Source organism: Corythoichthys intestinalis, chromosome 5 (assembly GCF_030265065.1).
Source record: "Corythoichthys intestinalis isolate RoL2023-P3 chromosome 5, ASM3026506v1, whole genome shotgun sequence".
NCBI lineage: Eukaryota > Metazoa > Chordata > Actinopteri > Syngnathiformes > Syngnathidae > Corythoichthys > Corythoichthys intestinalis.
Window position 1 is genome coordinate 23,870,793 of NC_080399.1, and position 23,805 is coordinate 23,894,597.

At 38.7% G+C, this 23,805-nt stretch overlaps 1 protein-coding gene and 1 non-coding gene across 3 annotated transcripts in view; both read left to right on the top strand.

Annotated features, from left to right (window-relative positions):
- The first annotated feature begins 265 nt into the window (after positions 1 to 265).
- On the top strand, positions 266 to 337 carry trnah-gug (transfer RNA histidin (anticodon GUG)). Its single transcript has one exon. It is a non-coding gene; the product is annotated as a tRNA-His (tRNA).
- Positions 338 to 803: 466 nt separating this feature from the next.
- The window catches only part of LOC130915896 (FERM domain-containing protein 5), a 126,818-nt gene continuing 103,816 nt past the window's right edge, over positions 804 to 23,805 (top strand). For both annotated transcript variants that reach the window (XM_057836087.1, XM_057836088.1), the window contains exon 1: positions 804 to 1,211. In XM_057836087.1, the coding sequence (XP_057692070.1) occupies positions 1,110 to 1,211 (102 nt within the window). In that variant the 5' untranslated portion in view covers positions 804 to 1,109. The remainder of the gene's footprint in view (positions 1,212 to 23,805) is intronic.

Sequence of the window (23,805 nt, forward strand, 5' to 3'; positions counted from 1 at the left end):
TGGGTTAGTTTATCAAGTGGACCGGTCGAATAATAATGAACTCACATCGTAAAGACTGAACCGAATATTATAACTAAGTGCTAAACGAATTCGAAGCAATGGCAAAGTGTAGACATTTCAAATTACAGGGCTTCCCACCGAACTGTCGTTATCGTTGCTCAAATACGTTTTATATTGTGTCATAGAGCTGGAGTCACAACTGAACGTAATACTCACACAATATGAACAATAAAATGTCAATCTGCTGACCAACCCCGGTTAGCTCGCCGTGATCGTATAGTGGTTAGTACTCTGCGTTGTGGCCGCAGCAACCCCGGTTCGAATCCGGGTCACGGCAGTCGGGAATCTATTTTTATTGTGCACTTTTTTTGTACAATAATGATTGAAGAGTAAACGTTTTGACTCGACTAAAGCGTTTTGATGGCAGTCCTTGTTTAAAAAAGAGGGACAATGAGTTCCTATAATGCGTTGACAAAGTATCTCCTGAAAGGGGCAGTACAACACATAATTTCTCTTCAGGAATTGAAACGTCCATAAAATATGTATGAAACATTTCAATCGACATTTATTGAACTTCAATTACAACAGCCGAGTTAAAAAAATTTATGAAAAAATTCTGAATGTTAAATGTGGGGGATGAATAACCCTTAGATAAAAAATCCAATTAATAATAAGCGGTGAAAGGAGACAAATTTGTAAATTTAGCGGGAGGGAAACGGGGCTAAGAAACAGTTTCGCCATCCGGTTGGTTCACTTTGACGTCAGATTTCATTGGGGCCCGCCCGCCTGCCCGCCAGCTCAAGTGGCAGCAGTGAACGTGAATGGAAGGGGGTGGGGGGAGATAATCCGACATCAGACACACAGCAGAGTAGAGCGGCACTGCATGTGGATGCGGGCATCCTGTGATCGTTCCTACGTTATCTCTGCACGACGAAGTGTAAACACAACTACAACCCTACGGGACCGCGATGATGCACAACTCGGCGACACGACGCGCGGCTGCGGGCCGTTCAGGGGACCCGGTAGTGTTGTCGTCGTGACGTTCACTTGCACGCCGCTCGCTGTTTTGTGTGTGACTTTATTGTTCCCGGCTGAGACGCACAACGAAGATGTTGAGCCGATTCGTGAGTGGCAGCGTCAGGAATCTCGAGCGGGAATACAGCTGCACAGTCCGGCTGCTGGACGACTCGGAATATACGTGCACCATTCAGGTAAATCACCTGTCGGGCCATCGTGCGATTGTTTTGTCGAGTTGACATTCAGCAGAGGCTCGCGCGCTTGCACGCCTCTGTGGAGAGACGATGACCCCAAGTGTGTTCTCAGTTGTCATTTCAAACAACCGAAAGCTAATTTAGGGTGATGCGTTTATCCCTCGTGACCCACCATTGTCAAAATACATCAGCTAAAGGCCAGATTCGTTGTCAGTGCTCTGATATGATGGTTAAAAAGGAAATATGTTGCAGTGTCTTGTCCCTGGGATAAATCATTTTGTTTGTTTTTTTTTTTAAAAACCCCTGACTCTTGATTTAGCCTGGTCTCTATGACAGTACCTCTAAATCCAACTTTACACTCTTTGTTTGTTTGTGTAAGCTTTTATAGTGGCAATAATGAACCTTGGATTTTTGGACTAGGTAAATCCCCGAATGGAATGCCTTTCACATTTCACAATGCAAGTTTAGGCACTATCTAATTTAGATCTACAATATTTCCGACAGTTCAGCAATCTACATTTTGTACCAGTGACACATCTTCATGTAATGATACGTCATACGAGATTCAGTATTATACAATTGCCTTTTTAATTAGTAGTTACGGTGAACGCATTTTTAGGCTTAACCATTTCAGGGACAGTAATCACAACAATGGATGGGATTTCAAAGGTAATCATTTTAAGAAAACAACATCAAAAATAAAAACCATAATACACACAGGCCACAATTGATTGAATTTACATCTTTCACTCTCCCCCCAGCCCCCATTTTTTATACTTATTTTTAGAATACTTAAAAAAAAAAAAATTTTTGAATTATGTATCTTTTTTTATTACTCATTGCTTTTTAACATTTGCGTTAAATTTATTTTTAATTATTATTTAACTCATTAACTCCCAGCCATTTTCACCGGAGCAACCCCCTTCGCTCCCGGACGTTTTACTGGATTTTGACTGATTTTGCAAGGCCCACAGAATATTCTGTTCTATTGCTATATAAACACGGAACCCACCAAAAGAGAGATTAGACTCTCTTCTTTCAGCAGGAAAAACAGTAAGTTAATATCTTTCTCCATTCTTTAGATATCGGCATTAGAAAATAGCTTAATTTGAGCAATTTTCCCATTTCGGATGAAAAAACAGAAATTGTGCTTTTTGTAAAAGCATACATTTCAAACATAACTTTGACTTTAACACAGATATTTTTTGCTTTTGTGACATCCCAAACATCTGAATAATGTTTTCCTTCTACAAAATAACATAAACAACATGACAAATAGAGCTTTTGATAGCAAAGTAAAAATTTATTTACACATAACTAAACAATTGAACTGAGAGATGACGCTGTTGTGGCCGCGGCTGTATCGGCAGACGGGGTAAATTTTTCCCTCATCACCGCCTGTCTATCTCATCAAGATAGATTTTTAAAAAAAATCTTTTTTTGTAGTGACCACTACCTCATAACAGAATTCACCTAGGGAACCTGTGTGTGCCTTGTGTTCACATCGTTCTCCACATTTTTCTCACGCTTCTTACTTCTTCCAACTTCCGTTTCCTGACTATTTCTCTTCATTTATTTCCTTTCATGGTCCGATATGAGTTCTTACCAAATGCGCTACTGCTCTACAGTGGCCAGTTTTATTGCTTTAAAATGGATTTTGAGCGTTGTGCTTTGGAGCGAACTTGCATCAGAAGCTAGAGATGTCTCCTGTGAAAAAAAAAAAACGTAAAAGACGTATAAATACGTTTTTAGGACACTGAAACAATTAAAAATAGAACGTATTTATACGTTTTTGGGAGCAAATGAGTTAAATAGTTGTTGTTTTTTTCTTTTCAAAATGGATCCTTTGATTAATTGATTCAATTTATTTAAAATTATTTTTTTTAAATTACTTATCGTAAATTTCAACATTAGTACTACATTTGGATGTCCAACGGAAGCCACAAATATTGTCCCTCACGCTGCATTTGTACATGTAGTTACTTAGGAATGTACCTGTATCTTTGAAGTATCTGTTTGAGTCGTGTCCTTTAGCTGTCTGGATTGAATGACTATTCCTCAACAATAGCTGCAATTTCACTTGAAAGCACACCAATTACCCATACATCCTAGAATCATTGTACTTTTCTGGGTGACTTGTCCCCAGAGTGGTACCCCTAAAAATATTCAGTCTGAAACCTTGCTACTTGCCTTGCACATATACAGCCATTTTTACGAACTATTTGAAAAGCACCACTGGGTAGATTATCGCGAAATGGAAAGCCTTACATCAATATTGGTTGTGATAATAACAATAACTGGAATGGAATGTGAGTTATTTGAACCACATAATGAAAACTGTTTACCTTACTAATCATTGTATTTCTCCCTGGAGTGGTATCTTCAAAATTATTTGTTTTATTGACTTAACACATATTTATCCCTCTGTGGACCAATCAAATGCCCTACAGGGTACACTGCACTTGTAGAATTTACCCTGAGGGATTCCAGCTGCTAACCTAGTTCTGACAATGTCATACCCTACTTCTATACCCTTGACTTGTACTGTTGTAGCTTTATTTGGCCCATTTTCTGAGAATTACAATTTGGTCAAATTTGATATCTGTGGGGTAAATTAATATTTGTTATCATTCTTATAATATCCTACCAACAATTACGAGCTGATGCTTTCAAGTGTTTGTTTTGTACATCTACTGCTTATACATGCCTGTGCTTTTCTGGCCATGGGAAAGTCACCATCCTTTAACAGTCGATGTCCTAAAGTGAGGATGCTGTAGTCTAGATTGACCCTTGAAAGACAGAAATAGACTCCTAATGCATCCCTACTGCTGACTACATATAACTCAGCAGCTCAGCTCAGCAGTAGCTTGTCTTTTGGCCTAAAAAAAGACTGCTGTGTCGCTGATGGCGTAGTGCTACATTCGCCGGACTTCGGGGCAGGCAGCGTGGGATTGATTCCCACTCAGTGGCGGTGGGATTGTGATTGTGAATGGTTGTCTGTCTCAATGGTGCCCTACAACTGAGTGGTGACCAGTTTAGGATGTTGTCTGCCTTTTGGAGTCAGCTGGGATAGGCTCCAGCTCCAGCACCTCTGTGACCCTGACAAGGATAAGCGGTGTTGATAATGGATGGATGGAAAATGACTACTAGCTTGAAAAAACATAGAGTATATTAAATGTGATTCTTACATAGGCAAGGCATTTTCCTCAACATGGTGAACAGTATACCAATTTTAGTGAGACACCTGTACATAGAAAAGTAAGACCGAGAACATTTTTTTTACCTGCTGTCCATTCACTGCAGGCTTTTATATTACTGCGATTTTTGTTCATTCTTGCATCTTCCCGAGTTGGTGAAAAAGAACCTGTCACATCAATTACAAAACAATTTCTTCCTTCCAGGATGCAGCACAGTTAAGGAATAAAAGAGGTCTAAAAAGAGTTCCCCATGAGACTTTGCTGAGTAGACACATCAAAGCCTCACAAAGGCAATATTAACCTGCCTTGTAGAACAATGAAACATTCAGACGACCTTCCAGATTCTTCACAGTTTGATATCCATTGTCATCAACAGGCTTTTTGTCCCATGAGAAGGTGTGAAACAGATACTGTAAAATGGTAACTGGGTGTCAATGTTGTAAGCAGACCTGCTTTTGTGTAGGCCAGTAGGTGTTTTGTTTATAGGAGAGTCATGTAGGCTGACGTCCAGATGCATAAATATGGAGGAAAGGAGAAAACTGTGGTGAATAAAGAGTACATTTATTCAAATGTTCACCTCTAACACATCCAAAATTGTCCATCCAAGTTAGAGGTCTGCCTGTTATCATCATCTGCAGGACGAATACTCTTGAGTGTAAAATAAATGGCGTAACTAGGTCGCAATGGTTCCGTTTCAGTTTCATTGTCTGATCATGTTCCAGGCAGCTGCAGTTAGACAATTCTTGTTATTTCGTACAGCAGCACAATTCAGATGCACACTCTATAATGAGTTGATGCCACACATTGGGAGTTGTTTCTTGTTTTGATTAACATTCACCTCCGCCGTGCAACCTGGTACTACCTTCTCATTGCAACCATCTTCCACAGAAAATAAAAGCAGCCAACACACCAAATGCAGACATCAGAAGGAACAACATTTTATAGGGAAAACAGACATGAATTCAATTTTGCTTGAATAAATTATGGCTCTCTCCTGTGCATTTAAAAGAAGGAAAAACTGAGATCTCATCATTCCACAAGCTCTTTAGTTGCAGCTGTCATATAGATGCAGGTTGATGGATGAGCCTGAATCCTTCCTTTGCCCTTAGGCTTCTTCTGCTGTGATTTTAATGCAATGCTACAGCAGGGAGTAAGGCTGTGACTTTTTGTCAAGTTAGAAATACATGAAAATGACATTTAGGTATCCCTGTGCAATAAAAAACAGAGCTCTAAATATTATAGTGTGGCACTTCTGTCTGCTTCATGGTAATCAATCCCAAATTTGTCATAATTAGTTCGAGGAAGGGACGTTTCACTTTTGTTATCCAAAGGTAACGGTCAATGGTGTTTCATTGTAGGTTTAAAATGTCTGTGTCTGCAATAGAACAGTTAATACCCTATTCTGAAATTGGTGTGAGAAGAAGATCACAAAGAATGTGGGAAAGACGGTCACCACAGACACGGGAGAAAATCTTTGCTTATCCCTGAGAGGATTGGTTGACTTTGAAGATGCCTTTTTAAAAGAAAGACTTGATTTTATTCAGGCAGTCTCTTCGAGTCGTGCATGAAAATGTACACATTCTCTCTTCCTCCCAGTGATGTCATAACACATTAAATTGTATTTGTGTTAGGGCTGAACGATATTGGAAAAAACTGACATTGCGACTTTTGGGGGGTTTGCGATATGTATATTGCGATATTAAAACTGGAAGAATTTGGATGGACACTTTGGTTGACTCACCATGACCACATTGTATTCATATAATACCGGTTATTCCAGGCTAAGGGGGTTAATTTGTGACTGAGAAAAATTTCCTTTTTACTTGAATAGATTCATGAAGAAGAAACACTACTCTTACTCTGCTACTTTGGTCTGCACTGGAGTCATTACATTTTTATCCTACACATTGACTTTATTTTTATCTGAGATGCCATGACTCCATTATATCAATCAGATTGAAGCTTGCCGTTCTTCTATCACAGCAGCCTGTTCAATCACATCGTCTTTAAATCATGGTAAAAAAGCAAGTATTTGCTGTATGTGCTGAGAAAAAAAAAAAAAACATTTAAAAAAAAAAAAAAATTAGGGCTGTCAAAATTATCGCGTTAACGGGCGGTAATTAATTTTTTAATTAATCACGTTAAAATATTTGACGCATTTAATGCACATGCCCCGCTCAAACAGATTAAAATGACAGCACAGTGTCATGTCCATTTGTTACTTGTGTTTTTTGGTGTTTTGTCGCACTCTGTTGGCGCTTGGGTGCGACTGATTCTATGGGTTTCAGCACCATTACATGAGCATTGTGTAATTATTGACATCAACAATGGCGAGCTACTAGTTTATTTTTTGTTAGAACATTTTACAAATTTTATTAAAACGAAAACATTAAGAGGGGTTTTAATATAAAATGTCTATAACTTTATAACTTTATTTATCTTTTAAGAACTACAAGTCTTTCTATCCATGCATCACTTTAACAGAATGTTAATAATGTTAATGCCATCTTGTTGATTTGTGATAATAAACAAATACAGTACTTATGTACAGTATGTTGAATGTATATATCTGCCTTGTGTCTTATCTTTCCATACCAACAATAATTTACAGAAAAATTTGGCATATTTAATAGATGGTTTGAATTGCGATTAATTACGATTAATTAATTTTTAAGCTGTGATTAACTCGATTAAAAAATTTAATCGTTGGCAGCCCTAAAAAATATATAAATAATAAATCAAACATAGTAAGCAGTTACTCACAATGTTACTCATTACGTGAGTATTCTTTTCACCAATACAGGACTTTTTTACTTGTACTTGAGTACATTTTTTGGGATAATGACTACCTTTACTTGAGTACTCTAATAATATTTTGAAGAAACGCTACTCTTACTTGAGTACAATTTTTGGCTACTAAAAAGTTTCCAGCTCTGATAAAAGGGATCTAGTAGGCCATGTCTCTGCACACTTGCTGCTCTTATGTAGCAAAAAAAAACAAACAAAAAAAACAATTGCACATCCTGAAATAACACAAATGCGCATGTGCACATTGCAATGGCGATGTTCAAACGATATTTGTACCGGCCTAATTTGTGTGGTGATTTTATTTAATTGGGGGTTTAATTATGCCTTATTGCTGTGTAAAGGCCAGCTCTAATTAAGAATTAATTATAGTTTAGACACAACGTACCCTGTGATTTCCTGTTTTTCAACTAAACCACAACCTTCTGTTTTTGGGCTGTGCCATTTAAACATGAATATTAATGAATTGAAAATGAAACACTTGAATAGGACTGGTAAATGAACTGACAGTCCAAGTTTTCCTGAGGTCTGCTACAATCTTAGAGGCTTATTGGTGGAGTGGTAGGGGATTGGAGCTGCTGTGTGTTGAGAGGTGCTTTACTTTGTAGCATGGTGCCAGGAGCTCAACTGTTGCTACGGTGACTCCACAGTTACCCAAACTCAATGTGAAATCGCTCACTGGTTAGGATTGCCCTATTGGGGTCCTGACAATTAGATCCTGCCTGTTAGGTCTCAGGGGGTAACACATTTTCCCATTGAAATCAATATATTTAAAATGAATTGCTTCGCAGTCCAATCTGTCAGCATCTGTTGCTAAATTTTAAAGCATGAATGAGTAAAAAATGTGACAGTAGTGAATGTTTCATGAGGAGCAAACTCGGGGGAGCCATCATTTGCATTTAGTAGCATTGCGATTGGCTGAACCTACAGCACATGGGTAGTTGTAATTAAGGATTACATCACTCTTGCGTCTAGCCTAGCTCGGCAGAGATCTGACACGCAGCCCACGTAAATCTTTTTTTTTTTGACAGTTTGTTGCAGCATGTGGGATTAGCAACTTGTTGTTGCATGCCTTTTTGATATACACAGCGCTTTTTGTCAAGTGTCAGGTCGGCTAGTAATCCTTACCATTGTATTTCTTTGCTATTTTGTATATTCCAACAGAATAAATTAGGAAGATTCTCCTGAACTGTATTCCTCAATAGAAATGAAATAGAAAAAGAAATGGTTAAAAAAGGGCACATTAACACTTTCAGGGATAGTGGTCTCTAGTGTGGACAGCTATTTAAATGTTGGCACGTAAGAACTTCAAACCGTCAGAGAGCAAGTGATTGTTTTTGGTTAAAAAAGAACACACTAACAAACAAAAAGCCACTTAAAGCGGAAGTGCAGAATTTTTTACTCTAGGTTTAATCTTCGAGTTAGCTGGGGTTTAATTAGTCGGTGGAGTTGATTTCAACAATTTCCATGCATTTTTTCAGGTATCGTCAAACATTTTTGAAAAAGCTCCAGGGAGCCACTAGGTCAGCACCGAAGAGCCACATGCGGCTCTAGAGCCGTGGGCTGCAGAACCCTGGTCTAAGGATTAAAAAATATATATATATCGTGCATGAAAGGGTTAAAGGAGACAAAAATATCGCCTAATGTAGGATTTGGGGGTGAGGGGGGTACTAGATCATTTAGGGGTGCAACTAATTACATTTCTTCACATTTTTACTGTTGTACAAAAAAAACTTTTACAATAGATACTTAAATTGTGTTTTAACTGGGAAACTAGAATCGCCTGCTTTCTGGTTCCCTAAAAACAAGTTGTGAGGATTTGTTTTATTTTATTTAGGTCTTGGTTCTGGATCTTTAACCAGCCTATGTGCTCACGTCATGGGCTGAAAAACTTCGTGCATTTGTTATGATATGAGCGGAAGTGCAAAGCAGCTCACTAATAGAAAGACTTTCCGAAATAGGCAGGCAATTTAAGATTGACTCTGTTGTTTAATTTCACACTTAATGAGTGGCCAGACACCCCAGAGATCCATATTATTTGTATGTAAGCAAAAAAAAAAAAAAAAAAAAAGTCAATAACTGTATTATGTCCCCTTGTAGGCATTTGGGTTTCTCTGTAACGTGCTCAGCAGTGTTAGAACTGGAATAAGCAGTCCTCTCCTATTCCCCAGTGTATCTTTAAGAGTATAGAACAGGGACACAGCCTGTCAGTTTGCTTAGTCCTCCATTGTGTTGTGTTGTCTGGAACAGAAATGGGCCTTGGTTTATGTTCCGCCTGCAAGCCAGAATATTAAACCTCCCAAACAAAATAACACCTCTCTGTTGTAGCTACAGTGTGTAATGAGGGTCTTGATCTTTATCTTCTTTTGGAGCATAGCCATTACAGAAAGACATTCTCAGAAGATGTAGGGAGCTTTTGGTCATTTGAAAAAGAAGAGGAGGTGGCATGGTGGATGGTAGCGCTTTAAATTAGGTACATGCTTTGCAAATTCTATACATGTACTGTACGTTCTCTGATTTAAATTTAAAATACCCAAACTTTTAGCTTTTGTTACCATTTTGTTCCGCTCTAACTTAATTCAGATAATCACTCCTGTATTCAACTTTCTTCTTTGCTTATCCCTGAAAGGAGCCCTCACTCAGAGGGGTATATTTTTACCACATCCCCCCTGCCCTTTTCTTTGTCCTGTTATTCCATCCTGTCATCCCGACCTCATCTGCACCACGGGTTACCTCCATCACACTCAGCCTCTATCATCCTGTGTTTCTGCCTCACTACAGGGAGTTTGGAGCTAATGATTCTACTCCTCCTTCTTGCAGCCTTTTCTTTCATCTGTAACCCGTTGTCTCCGCTGTATTCTCTGTGGGCTTTTCCTCCTGTTATATTTTCAAGCCTTCTCAAAAGATGACAATTTTGTGTTCCGTAAATCCTTAATCAGATACTTGACTTGAACAAATGCCAATACTATAGAGTTAAAGTGATAGTGCTTACCCGGTGTAAGTGAAATATTTCTGTCTCTGTTGACTAGCTTTTCAGACCACATCATTTCATGATCCAATTTTACAAGCAAACCTCATAGGAAACTATCAATATGATTATCACTAAAAAAATTAGTTTGTCTTGACATTGCTAATCCAACTGGGAGAAGGCAATCTGATAAAGTGTCACCAAAAGCATTTCAATTATACTATCATACAATAATAAGTACAATCATTTTCTGTTGGTACACAAAATGACACTCTGGTTGGTTTGACCTAGACCAGGGGTCCTCAAATACAAATCTTGAAGGTCCACAATTGTTTTTTCATACAAGCATGGGTCCATTTATTAATGACGGTCAAGTACAAGGCAGGTCGAAGGTGGTAAAGGTGGCTTTCTTTTGACCAAAAAAAAAATACAGTGCACATTCTGATTAAATAAAAATAAATTGACAAAACATCTTCTTGAAAAATACACAAAAAAAACAAAACAAAAAAAAAAAAAAAACATGCAAGTACAATATTGACACATGTACACTAAATAATTGACAAGATCTGTCATTAAGGTGCAAACAATAACTATTGATAGATTTTGTAACTGTAAAACACTGCTAGACAAAAAACATGTGCAAGTAGTACAGAAAGTAAATGACAAGCTGTGTCATCAAGGTGCAAACAAAATACCGTAATTTCCCGAATATAAGGCGCACCCGTGTATAATGCGCACCCCAAATTTACTTGTAAAATCTAGGGGAAATTATTGTACCCGTTTATAACGCGCACTCTAATTTTAGCACCAATAAATAGAAGAATACAAGAAAACAGAGCTCGTGTACAGATACAGAAATGTCATTTTACTGACTGGTGAAACACAGCACAAGCATAGCATATTGGTAGTTCAAAACATTACCATAAACTGACAATACTTACGATAATAATATGATTTGACAACTTCTCCAACTTGCCAGAATCTAGGAGAAAACAAAACAGATGTGACTTTTCTTCAAAGCTGTTTGCTCACATCATCAGCCAGTACTTCAGTGCGTCTTGTGTTTGATGAATCTGGGAGTGAGATTAGTTTGATTTTTGTATTCATTTCCTCCTTTTCTTTTCCTTCGAACATTGCTTCCATCACTTCAGTCTTTCACTCTTCTATTATTTCTCCATCAGAGAATGGCTTCTTATGTTTAGCCAACACCCACGACACTGTGAGTAAGCACTCTGTTGCAATTTGTCGTTGTGTCATAGATTTAACAATAACCTTGCTTGACTTTTGATATGACTGCTTCAACCTGTTAATTTCTTGGCTTCTCATTTCTGATTTAGGAGGAAACTTCTCTTCAGAGCTGTGCTGATTAACATAATGGTGTTTCACATTTTTACTTTACACAGCGCAATTGTCTTTAAGCATATTAAGCACAAAGGTTTGGCACTTGCAGTTGGTAAAATGGGCGCATATTTGTCAGTCCATTCCTCATTGAAACGGTGATTTTCGTTGTCCACTTTTCTTCTCTTGGTTAACTTTGAGCATGACACTTTTGTAGATTCGGTCTTCCACTGGTGGCATGTAAACCAACAGAATAACGTGCTGGGTGCGACTCGTGTTTTACCCTGCTGCGGTCTGTCCACTCTAGCGAGCAGTATGCTGGTTCTCTCAGCCAATCAGCGCATCAATGCACGCTCTCTCAGCCAATCAGCGCATCGTTGTCATAGAGATGACAACAGAAGTGGGAACATGGAAGATAAAGTGTATCACAAAAGTGAGTACACCCCTCGCATTTCTACAGATATTTAAGTATATATTTTCATGGGACAACACTGACAAAATGACACTTTGGCACAATGAAAAGTAGAATGTGTGCAGCTTATATAACAGAGTTAATTTATTTTCCCCTCAAAATAACTCAAAATATAGCCATTAATATCTAAACCCCTGGCCACAAAAGTGAGTACACCCCTATGAAAAAACATGGTCCGCATGGCTGTCACCCCAGGAGGAAGCCTCTTCTGAAGACTGTAAACAAGAAAGCCCGCCCGTCTCATCACACCATAGAACATGGTTCCAGTAATCCATGTGCTTTGTTGAACATGTCATCAGCAAACTGTTTGCGGGCTTTCTTGTGTAGAGTCTTCAGAAGAGGCTTCCTCCTGGGGTGACAGCCATGCAAACTAATTTGATGTAGAGTGTGGTGTATGGTCTGAGCACTAACAGGCTGACCCCCCACCTCTTCAATCTCTGCAGCAATGCTGACAGCACTCCTGTAATGAGTCACATGACCTTTTGGAGGGAAAATGACAAGCAGTACTCAATTTGGACATTTAGGGATGTACGTTTTTTCATAGGGGTGTACTCACTTTTGTTGCCAGGGGTTTAGATATTAATGGCTCTATTTTGAGCTATTTCGAGGGGAAAAAAATTAACTCTATTATATAAGCTGCACACATACTACTTTTTATTGTGTCAAAGTGTCATTTTTTTCAGTGTTGTCCCATGAAAAGATACACTTAAATATCTGCAGAAATGCGAGGGCTGTACACTCTTTTGTGATACACTGTATTTAACTAAAAATAAACAGAATTTAGCGATAGAATAGTAGTGCATAGCAATAGATTGGCGATTCATACTAATAATATATGTTAAAATTATTTTTTGTAATTTCTTTTTATTTTATTTTTTTAAGTGCCATTTGCTCTGGGTCCGCAGAGAGGTGTGCCGTGGTCCGGTCGTGGACCGCGGTCTGCCAATTGAGGACCCCGGACCTAGACCTATACAGTTTTACTGTTCTCAGTTGTCTTACCGGTTTGAATAAAGGTTCAATAAAAATAAATACTCCATGCAGCCTCATATGAACCCAACAAGGCGGGTGTTTATTTCTCATTTATGTTCTTATACTCAGTGCAAATTGGTACATTTTCAGCACTGTATTTAAAGTGGATTACGAAGGTCGTTTGGCGGGGGGTGGGGGTGGGGGGACTTTCACATCCATGCAGAAGAGATGTGTAAGTACAGTACACAATTCTCTTACTTTGGTTGCATCTGTACTCCTGTAAAAAGAGAATGAGAAAACAAGTTGTGTTAATTCTCTGTGGAGTTCACTCATGCTCTTTTTCCAATGCTGAGCCAGTCAGGAGATGATGTTTTAGTCAGGTGTATTGTGGCTCACTGGGAGGATAGAGGAGGGGATGTCTGTCTGACTTACATTGTCAGAGTCATTCCTTGTGTGTGTGTGTATTTGAATGGAATCAGATCCATCAGTCAATGTACTGTGCTTTGATCAAATAAAAGTCTTCCTTGGATATTTGTTCCATATGGTTGTTGCGGGTTATTCAGAACACTGGCAGCTAGTGATGCATACAACCAGTTTCATTTATCTTTTGTGCTGTAGTGTGTGTGTGTGTGTGTGTCAGTGCAGCCGTCAGAAGAGATAAATGTCTGTGAGAAGCAAATAGATGGACACCTGGGTCAACAAAACAAAGGTAGCCAGGAACCGCAGGTTAGTTTGCATAAATCTATGTACTTGTTACTATAAATCTTTCAAAGTTGAATGCTGCCGGAGTTGTAAATGTTTGAGTTTCACCAAAATGTTCTGGAAAAATATGCCTCATAAAATGAAGGAAATCTCCAGTTTGAATCAACCATATATGACATTACGAGATATCCGCAAATCCTGTGACATTTTAATTTTATGTCCAGTTTTTCATACGATCCGGTTTTCAACAATATTTTTTGTCTTGATTTTGTCCCAGTTTTGATTATTAATTTTCTTGTACAAAAATGTGAATTGGAATAAAAGGAAACAAACAAAATTAAAACAGGCTGTGATGGATCCCCACAATGCACACTTTTATTAACAACCAAAGGCAAATACCGGTAACCCTCACAGTCTGTTCGGGAACAATCAAGTTACATCAGTGAATCCCATCTTGTCAAAGTCAGACCCTTCAAACAAAAGTAATAATAACTGAGGGGCCGTTTACTTGGTGACTCTCCGAGAAGACGAAAAATTTCATGTTTGCATCTACTAGTATATGCTTCCGTCTCCATTCAACCAATGTCGCAATTCCGCATCAAAACAATGTAGTATTCATGCCAAGCCCTAGGGGGCAGCGCAGATTTACAAGTCGACAGCGAATGATACATTTTGACCCCAACAACCTCCTCAGCCCGGAAGACAACATGCCCGCCCACTCCAAGCAATGGCATTTTTCTTTTGCTCCAAAAGGCACAAAAATGGAAACATTCAACATATTTAAATTAAAAGTATTATAAAAACAGTAAATTAAAGCCGACGTTCCGCCATATTTGCTGTTTTTAATAGAGATGTCCCGATCGATCGGGTCCGATCACGTCATTTTCAAAGTATCAGAATCGGCAAAAAAATATCGGACATGCCTTTTTTTAATATATATATATATTTTTTAATTCCATCGTTTTCTAATTGTATTTAACGTTACAGACATAATATGTTACACTCATCCAGATTCTTTAGTTTAGACTTAAGGTAGGGTTATCAAATTTATCCTGTTAACGGCAGTAATTAATTTTAAAAAAATTTTATCACTTTAAAATATTTAACGCAATTAACGCATGCGCTGCACGACCCACTCACGCATTGTCGCGTTCAATCTGTAATGGTGCTGTTTTACCTATATATAGAGCTACAAGGCAGCGTAAAATGAGTAGAGTGAATTGTGGCAGCCATTTGAGCCTTTTTTTAATTGGCTAAAGCCTTACAATCCCTCTCCCTACGATTAGAAATATCGTGGGAAGCAATGTGGGGAAGAAAGGTAGTAAGTGATCTTTTTCTTAACACCCTATGTTATTTCCCAACGCAGAGAAGATATATCAATTGGTACCACTACGCACAGTCATGGTTGCACTTCCCATCATGCATTTGGGCAGAACAGTTAAATGGCTACAGTATCATTTACTGAAAGCTCAACAAATACACTAGATGGCAATATTTAGTCACAATTTACAAAGTCACATTTATCCTTTAAGAATTACAAGTCTTTCTATCCGTGGATCCCTCTCACAGAAAGAATGTTAATAATGTAAATGCCATCTTGAGCATTTATTGTCATAATAAACAAATACAGTACTTATGTACTATATGTTGAATGTATATATTCATCTGAGTTTTATTCATTTTTTCTTAATACATTGCCAAAAGGTAAATGATCGGGAAAAATTATCGGGAATGATTGGAATTGAATCGGAGCACACAAAAAAAAAAGCAATCGAATCGGGAAATATTGGGATCGGCAGATACTCAAACTAAAACGATCGGGATCGGATCGGGAGCAAAAAAACATGATCGGAACAACCCTAGTTTTTAATGTTTAGTAGCACCGCTGTGCACTCCCAATATGACATGTACGAGTGCTGACATTATCGGCGCCAGAGCTTTTGATATGCATGTGGAGCAAGCCCCCCTCAAGCCCCTGCAATCGAATCCTTCCATTTTGGAGGCAGGATTCCAAGGTTTGCGTCTTTGCCTTCCGTCTTCGTTAACACCATATGAACGCAAGGCCACTCCGCAACACAGTCATTGCGTCTTGGTGTCACAGAGTCGCCATGTAAACTGCCCCTGAGTTTCAGCCGCATGGAATGTAATTTAGCAGTCACTTTACATTTACAAGCACAAAACATACTAGTTTGAGTGTGACTGCTTAATACTGTATGCCACCACGAGCCAAAGAAAGTATGTTGAAACTGTTGTAATGGTGTACTTTTGTTAGTAAGTGTTATACCATTGTTGGCCCAATTACCTCTAGGGTGGCAGAGCACATCCCAAGGTTTATTGCTTTGAAATATTTATAGACTTGGCTTTCTAAGTGCAAGGCTTAATCTTTGAGTGAGCGGGGGTTTAATTAGTCGATGGAGTTGATTTCAACCACCATTGACTCGCCCTAGCTTAGCCATCCCGGAGCCTTAAAACTAACAAATAACTGACAAACTGCACGAAATTTGTTTAAATAAAGTTCAACGACTAATTAAATCCCCGCTAACTCCAAGATGAAGCCCAATGTAAAAAATTCTGAACTTCTCCTTTGAAATAAAGACTTAGCCATTAAAATGTTGTCTATAAGAGTTGTAGAGCAATAAAACAACACAAATTTATGAAATGAACAAAAATCCTACAACGCACAGTTTTCATAATGGGTCAAAATCATTTTTCGAACAGATCATGTGACTAGCACCTTGAGACTATCCTTTGCTTTGCTTAGCCAAAACTACACCAGATGAGGCAAGATGGATATTTTGAATTTCTTTAAACCTAAGCTTTCAAACGCTACCAACAACAACTTGAACAGCTGATTGAACTCGAACAGTATCAAGATGTGTGTGTGTGTATGTATGTATATATATATATATATATATATATATATATATATATATATATATATATATATATATATATTATATACAGTGGGGAGAACAAGTATTTGATACACTCTCAATGGGAAAACCCATTGGCAGTGTATCAAATACTTGTTCTCCCCACTTACAGTATTGGCCAAAGGTTTGGAGACACCTCAAAGGTGGATACTTTGAATAAAGTAGAATACAAAACCTGTTTTCAGTTATTTCACTTTTTTTGCCATTCCACATGTTCGTTAATAGTTTTGATGTCTTCAGTGAGAATTTACAATAGCAGTGAAAATATATTAAACGCAAAAATTATGAAGTGTGTCTAAACTTTTGACTTTCGTTTCAGTCTTCAACATGCTTCTCCCCCCAGTCCCACAAATGTAAAACTCCGCCCACGATTACAAACTCCAACTATAAAATGTACATAATGACACATATTATAAAGGCTAGTTGCTGGCTGTCTCGTTACCTGTCGTCATGTTTTGAGTTTTTTTCGCGACGCGTTGTGCTGTAATTCCAAGTGCTTCCTTGTTGAATTGGATGTCGAGTATACAGGTATAGCGGTCGACAGTCCATCTGAGCCAGCGCAGAGTTTGCAACGCACGGAGATATTTTTGTCATCTTTACTGGACGGATATGTGAAGTAATGGCTGTATCTCCAGTGAGCAAATGCAGCCGTTTGTTGTATCTCTCCGGCTCCTTTACTGTTAGCATCCTGATAGATAGCCAGGCTATGTGGCAGACGGCGCGCATACAGCATGGTACTGCAAGTGACCCGTTTTTTTCCAATGAGAAAACTTGAGATGTGATGTCACTCCCAAACTCAAATGCGGTATTTTCTATTCAAATGCTCTTCGTACATGACTACAGTATTCTTCATTCTACATACAGTATGAGGCAAAAACAAAATAGTAAGCCACAGTTACTGAGGAAACTAACTTTAATCAGATTACTGGCTTGGAAAAACTAACGCGTTAGATTGCTCGTTACTGAAAGAAAGTAATCAGATTACAGTTACGCGTTACTTAGTAACGCGTTACTGACAACACTGTATACAGCTTATACCCGGCTTACCACGTACTCGATTTATGTGATTTCGACTTTATGACTCCGAACTGTTGTCCGCCATTTTACCTTCAGTCTTTTTTGTTTGTTTTTTGTTTTAGTCGCGTAAACAGTACCTTATTGTACCTCACAGTATCTTATTTTTTACTTTACTTTATTTATTTATGACATGTTGTGTCCTCACTAAGTGTGAAGTTGTAGAGTTTGACAAACAGCAAACAAGGCAATTAGGGTTTTTGAAGCGTTTTACCTCCTAGATTTTGCCGTGCGCGTTTCCGGCACAGACACTAAAGAGTTAACAGACACTTAAGAGCCGTGGGCGTTACGGCTGAGTTAGCAGTGTCACGAGCGGCCGGACACAGCAACACGTCTGCTCAACGAGCTAACAAGACTCCACAGCATCCATCCGCCACATATATATACAGTGGGGCAAATAAATATTTAGTCAACCACCAATTGTGCAAGCACTCCTACTTGAAAAGATTAGAGAGGCCTGTAATTGTCAACATGGGTAAACCTCAACCATGAGAGACAGAATGTGGAAAAAAAAAACAGAAAATCACATTGTTTGATTTTTAAAGAATTTATTTCCAAATTACAGTGGAAAATAAATATTTTGTCATCTACAAACAAGCAAGATTTATGGCTGTCAAAGAGGTCTAACTTCTTCTAACGAGGCCTAACGAGGTCTAAAGAGGCTCCACTCGTTACCTGTATTAATGGCACCTGTTTTAACTTATTATCGGTATAAAAGACACCTGTCCACAATCTCAGTCAGTCACACTCCAAATTCCACTATAGCTAAGACCAAAGAGCTGTCGAAGGACACCAGAGACAAAATTGTAGACCTGCACCAGGCTGGGAAGATTGAATCTGCAATAGGTAAAACGCTTGGTGTAAAGAAATCCACTGTGGGAGCAATTATTAGAAAATGGAAGACGTACAAGACCACTGATAATCTCCTTCGATCTGGGGCTCCATGCAAGATCTCACCCTGTGGTGTCAAAATGATAAGAACGGCGAGCAAAAATCCCAGAACCACACGGGGGGACCTAGTGAATGACCTACAGAGAGCTGGGACCACAGTAACCAAGGCTACCATCAGTAACAATGCGCCGCCAGGGACTCAAATCCTGCACTGCCAGACGTGTCCCCCTGCTGAAGAAAGTACACCTCCAGGCCCGTCTGTGGTTTGCTAGAGAGCATTTAGATGATCCAGAAGAGGACTGGGAGAATTAGTTATGGTCAGATGAAACCAAAATAGAACTTTTTGGTAGAAACACAGGTTCTCGTGATTGGAGGAGAAAGAATACTGAATTGCATCCGAAGAACACCATACCCACTGTGAAGCATGGGGGTGGAAACATCATGCTTTGGGGCTGTCTTTCTGCAAAGGGACCAGGACGACTTATCTGTGTAAAGAAAAGAATGAATGGGGCCATGTATCGAGAGATTTTGAGTGAAAATCTCCTTCCATCAGCAAGGGCATTGAAGATGAGACATGACTGGGTCTTTCAGCATGACAATGATCCCAAACACACAGCCAGGGCAACAAAGGAGTGGCTTCGTAAGAAGCATTTCAAGGTCCTGGAGTGGCCTAGCCAGTCTCCAGATCTCAACCCCATAGAAAATCTGTGGAGGGAGTTGAAAGTCCGTGTTGCCCAACGACAGCCCCTAAACATCACTGCTCTAGAGGAGATCTGCATGAAGGAATGGGCCAAAATACCAGCAACAGTGTGTGAAAAGCTTGGGAAGAGTTACAGAAAATGTTTGGCCTCAGTTATTGCCAACAAAGGGTACATAACAAAGTATTGAGATGAACTTTTTGTATTGACCAAATACTTATTTTCCACCATGATTTGCAAATAAATTCTTTAAAAATCAAACAATGTGATTTTCTGTTTTTTTCCCCACATTCTGTCTCTCATGGTTGAGGTTTACACATGTTGACAAAACAGGCCTCTCTAATATGTCAAGTGAGAGAACTTGCACAATTAGTGGTTGACTAACTTATTTGCCCCAATGTATGTCTCGTACTCAATCGAGTAATTCTTAGAAAGCATATTTGGTATTCTGGTCATTTTTTTTATTTTATTTTATTTTTCTTACAAGTTTCCCTGCAGGAACATTTGCATTTTACGAGCCACCTCACCTGCGGTTGCCTGCACACACTGCTGCCACTCATCTGAGTTCCATAATGTCTGTAAATGTAGCAGGGAACTATTTCAGCATCTTTCACTGAGAAATCAGACCAAAAAGCATGTAAATGCTGAACAAGTGCGTTGGTGTTTGGAGGCAAATGGGTTTCCAGGCCAAACGTCTGCTTGGGTTTAGAGTTCAGCAGCTGTGCATATTATTATCAGTGTGCAATGTGCCTGCCTCCCTTGAGCGTCTTTGATACAACCTGCTGTTATGTAAAAGCAAATGACAGGAAATACTATGTTATTGGGTCATATGAATCTTAACACCATTTTTAGAATACACTCTTCATTCTGCTTTCAAAACATAAATATTGATGGTTTATTTCTCCCTTTCCATTTTGTGTATTTTGCGTGAAGCTTGCTCATGGCAGTGAAAATCAAAAGATATTGCCCACCAACCCATAGTAATGAGATTCACTTTGGTTGAGCACACACACACTCATAGGGGCACCATATGGCAGTGGGATTGCAATCCAGAGGGGATTGTTTTAAGCAGTGATGATTCCTTCTCAATAAATTGTATTCATTGAGCTGCCCCTATGAGCTCCGAGCCCTTAAGACAGGTGTCGCCGTATTGTTTTCAGTGCCCATCGACAGAATTATGTGGAAGGGATGACTGAAATTTTTATTGCTTGCCCCTGGCCTCTTTGGCTACTAAGTCAGTAATAAAGGAGGAAGACATTCATCTTTTGTTTTGTTGCCTTTCGGTTTTTGGCATGCTGATTATACCATCATGAGTTAAGTTTTTGGTGAACAGTTTTTTTTTTTTTTTTTAAATCCTTGTCCTTCCTTAAAGATATATACCAGGGTTCGGGAACCTTTTTGGCGGAGAGAGCCATGAACACCACATTTTTAAAAAATGTAATTCCGTGAGAGCCATACAATATGTTTAAAACTAAAAATTTGGCCTGTCAACGATAACGCGTTAACGACCATGATTAATCTGGAAATATTAACGCACTGGGGAAAAAAAAAAAACAAACGCAATTTACCGCTTGCACTAAGTTTGGCCACAACTGCCTCCCGTCGTCCCACATGCTGATGTTTCCATTCTCTGCGCGGCAATGCAGGACAAAATGCCAGCCACGATGAGTGAGGATGATGACCAAATTCCGTTTTAAAAAGCTGCCTAATGGAAACCTGGATCAAACCAAAGTTTTGTGCACATACTGCTGTGATGAACTGTCCTTCGATCGAAGCTCAACCAGCCTAAAGTACCACCTTCGGGCAAAGCTTATCTTCGCTAGTGTTAGCAATGACGCTAACACTGTGGGAACAAGCCGCAGTCATCAAGCTACACTGGCAGAGTGCGGACTCTGACTTACCAACAAAAAGAAACCAAGTAGGTTGACTACTGCTATAGCTACATGGGTAGCCAGAGACTGTAGACCCATTAACATAGTCGAAGACGAGGGCCTTGAAAATCCAATGACAACAAACAACAACAACCAATGACAAATCACTAGAAGGCAGAGCCAGCATGGACTCATGTCCACTACAATGGTGGTCTGCGCACAATAGTGCCCACAGTAAGCTGGCCCACCTCGCAAAAAAAGTATCTGGTCACACTTGCCACAACCGTTCCTTGCGAGAGACTGTTTTCTTTGACAGGGCACATTGTTCAAAAGAAAAGGTCTACTCTCTTATCTGAAAATGTCAGCAAGCTAGTTTGCCTGAGCGGTTGGTTAAAAAAATAAAATAAAATAAGACTATGGCTAACTTAAGCAGTGTTTCTAAACACCTTTACACACAGTTTAGTGTAATGTTTTTCAGCTAAGTGTGTGAAAATGGACTTTTTTTCCCAATATATCTCACACAGCTTTCAGGCCACATAGTGTAAAACTGCAAATGCTGCATTTATTTGTGTGAAATGTTGAATTTAACAGACAAGTTGTTTACACATTTTTTGAAACACTAGCTATTGTTACTGTATTGTGCTTGTCTGCTCTTTAAATTGGCAGTTAATTTTGGGTAACATGCCAAACGGTACTTGAGCCACATTGTTAGTCTGAGGCACTTTAACCTGTTAAAACTCTTTGCTGTATAATACAGACAATTTATTTTATTTTTTTATTTTATACGAGCTGAGTTGTTAAATAAAATTTTAAAACTCTATTTGGTTAATTATTAATTCATTCACACATCATACATTTAATCTTAAAACAAATTTTAAGTCAATTATAGTATTTTCCTAGATTTTTTTTCCTGAAGAGCAACTTTTTTCATCCCGAGGGAAATGTGATTAATCACGATTAATCACACAATTGACATATGATTAACTAGATTAAATTTTTTAATTGTTTGACAGCACTACTAAAAATACAAATGTTGGAATGTGTAGTTCGTTTGACGTGCCAACAAAGACATAGTGTTGGCTCAAGAAAATAAAACCACAAAAATGGAAAAATCAAGGTTTTTTAACACTGGTTAAAATCATAATCAATTTATGTGTTCCCACTCCCGCCTGCTCCTATTGATTATTATTCCCGTCCCAATCACAGAATTAATATAATTTTTACTCCCATTCCGCGGGACTCTGTGGGAATCCCGTGACCTGCTGGATTACCCAAAATAATTCATGCTCCAATGTGAACTATCCCAGATTGCCTGCGCTTCTTCCCGACATCAATACCCATTGTCCCATGCACAAGTGTTCGAGTATATCAGTGTTTATGCGTGGGTATATCTGGCATCACAAAATGGCTGTGCTCGAAAGTGGTGTGATGTTTTTGTGTTTAAACAATATTTTCTCAGTTACCAGTGATCTAAGAGATTTGTGATTTACAGACTATGAGCAACTGTCTTTCACATGAAGGTCATTCATCTTCGGTATTGTCTTTCCACTTACATAATTGCATGGGAGAGTATTCCTGGGGAGCCCTGCCCACGTGCCGCCTCGAGCACATCGTAAAGCTAATGAATCATAAAGACATTCTCCAGCTACTATTAGCAAATCAGTAGGTGTCAGCCCTCTCAGTGATAAATAGTTGTGTGGCTGTGTTGGACTATTTTAGGTAGACAATGAGTTCACATTGAAAATAACAAGGTTAAATTCTTGGATACTTTTCTCTGAGAGTTGAATGGGACAGTTCCAATTCAAATATTTTGGAAGGATGTATTTTTTAAATGGCTTCTTTAATTCAAAGCAAATCTTTGCTGACATGCACTTCTTGCATAAACATAATGCCTGTAAACAGACTGAAGCTTGTGTACAAAAGCTTAGTGTTGCAACCTTTACACCACCCCAATTATTTTTATTTTATTTATTTTTTTAAAAAGGGACCAACTTAATGTGAGTGGTGTCATTTTATGTCAAGAACAGTTAATGTTGGAAGGCATTCAAGGTATCGTTTGCCAGAAATGTCATGTAACCTTAGAGGTGTAAAACTATTCAGCCTTTAGTTCTATTCATCGGAGTTCACATTTTCATTCATCTGTCTTTTCTATTTAATACAGTCAACAAGCTCAATGAATGCCGCATTCAGATAGAGAGTCCATTTTGCCTCTGAATTAAAGTCATGTTTTTTTTTTTGTTTTTTTGTTGTTGTTTTTTTACCACAGCATCCTTATTGACTACGTTCACTGTGCTCCTTTGGGCTTTCTTGACACATATCCTTTTACCAGCAGACATTACCAGGGCTTTATAATTAATGAGTGACAGTAAACTATTATGGAAAGCACCCCGGAGTGCCATTCAGGACATCCCTTACTCAAGTCCTCTGCAGCAAACTCTTGAACATTTTCTGTATGCTTAATACTTGGGGTGTGACAAAATATCCAAATGGTGATATATCGTGATACTTCGTATCCCAAAAGGTTATCGATATGCTCCTGCCAAGAATTGAGATATAGTTATAAAAAGGTGTCAATGTCTAAAAAAATAAATAAATAAATAAAAAGGAACCAACAAGTTGCTACAAAAATCTTCCGATATAATAGTGTCTCAGTTAACTCTAAGGCTGCGTTGATGA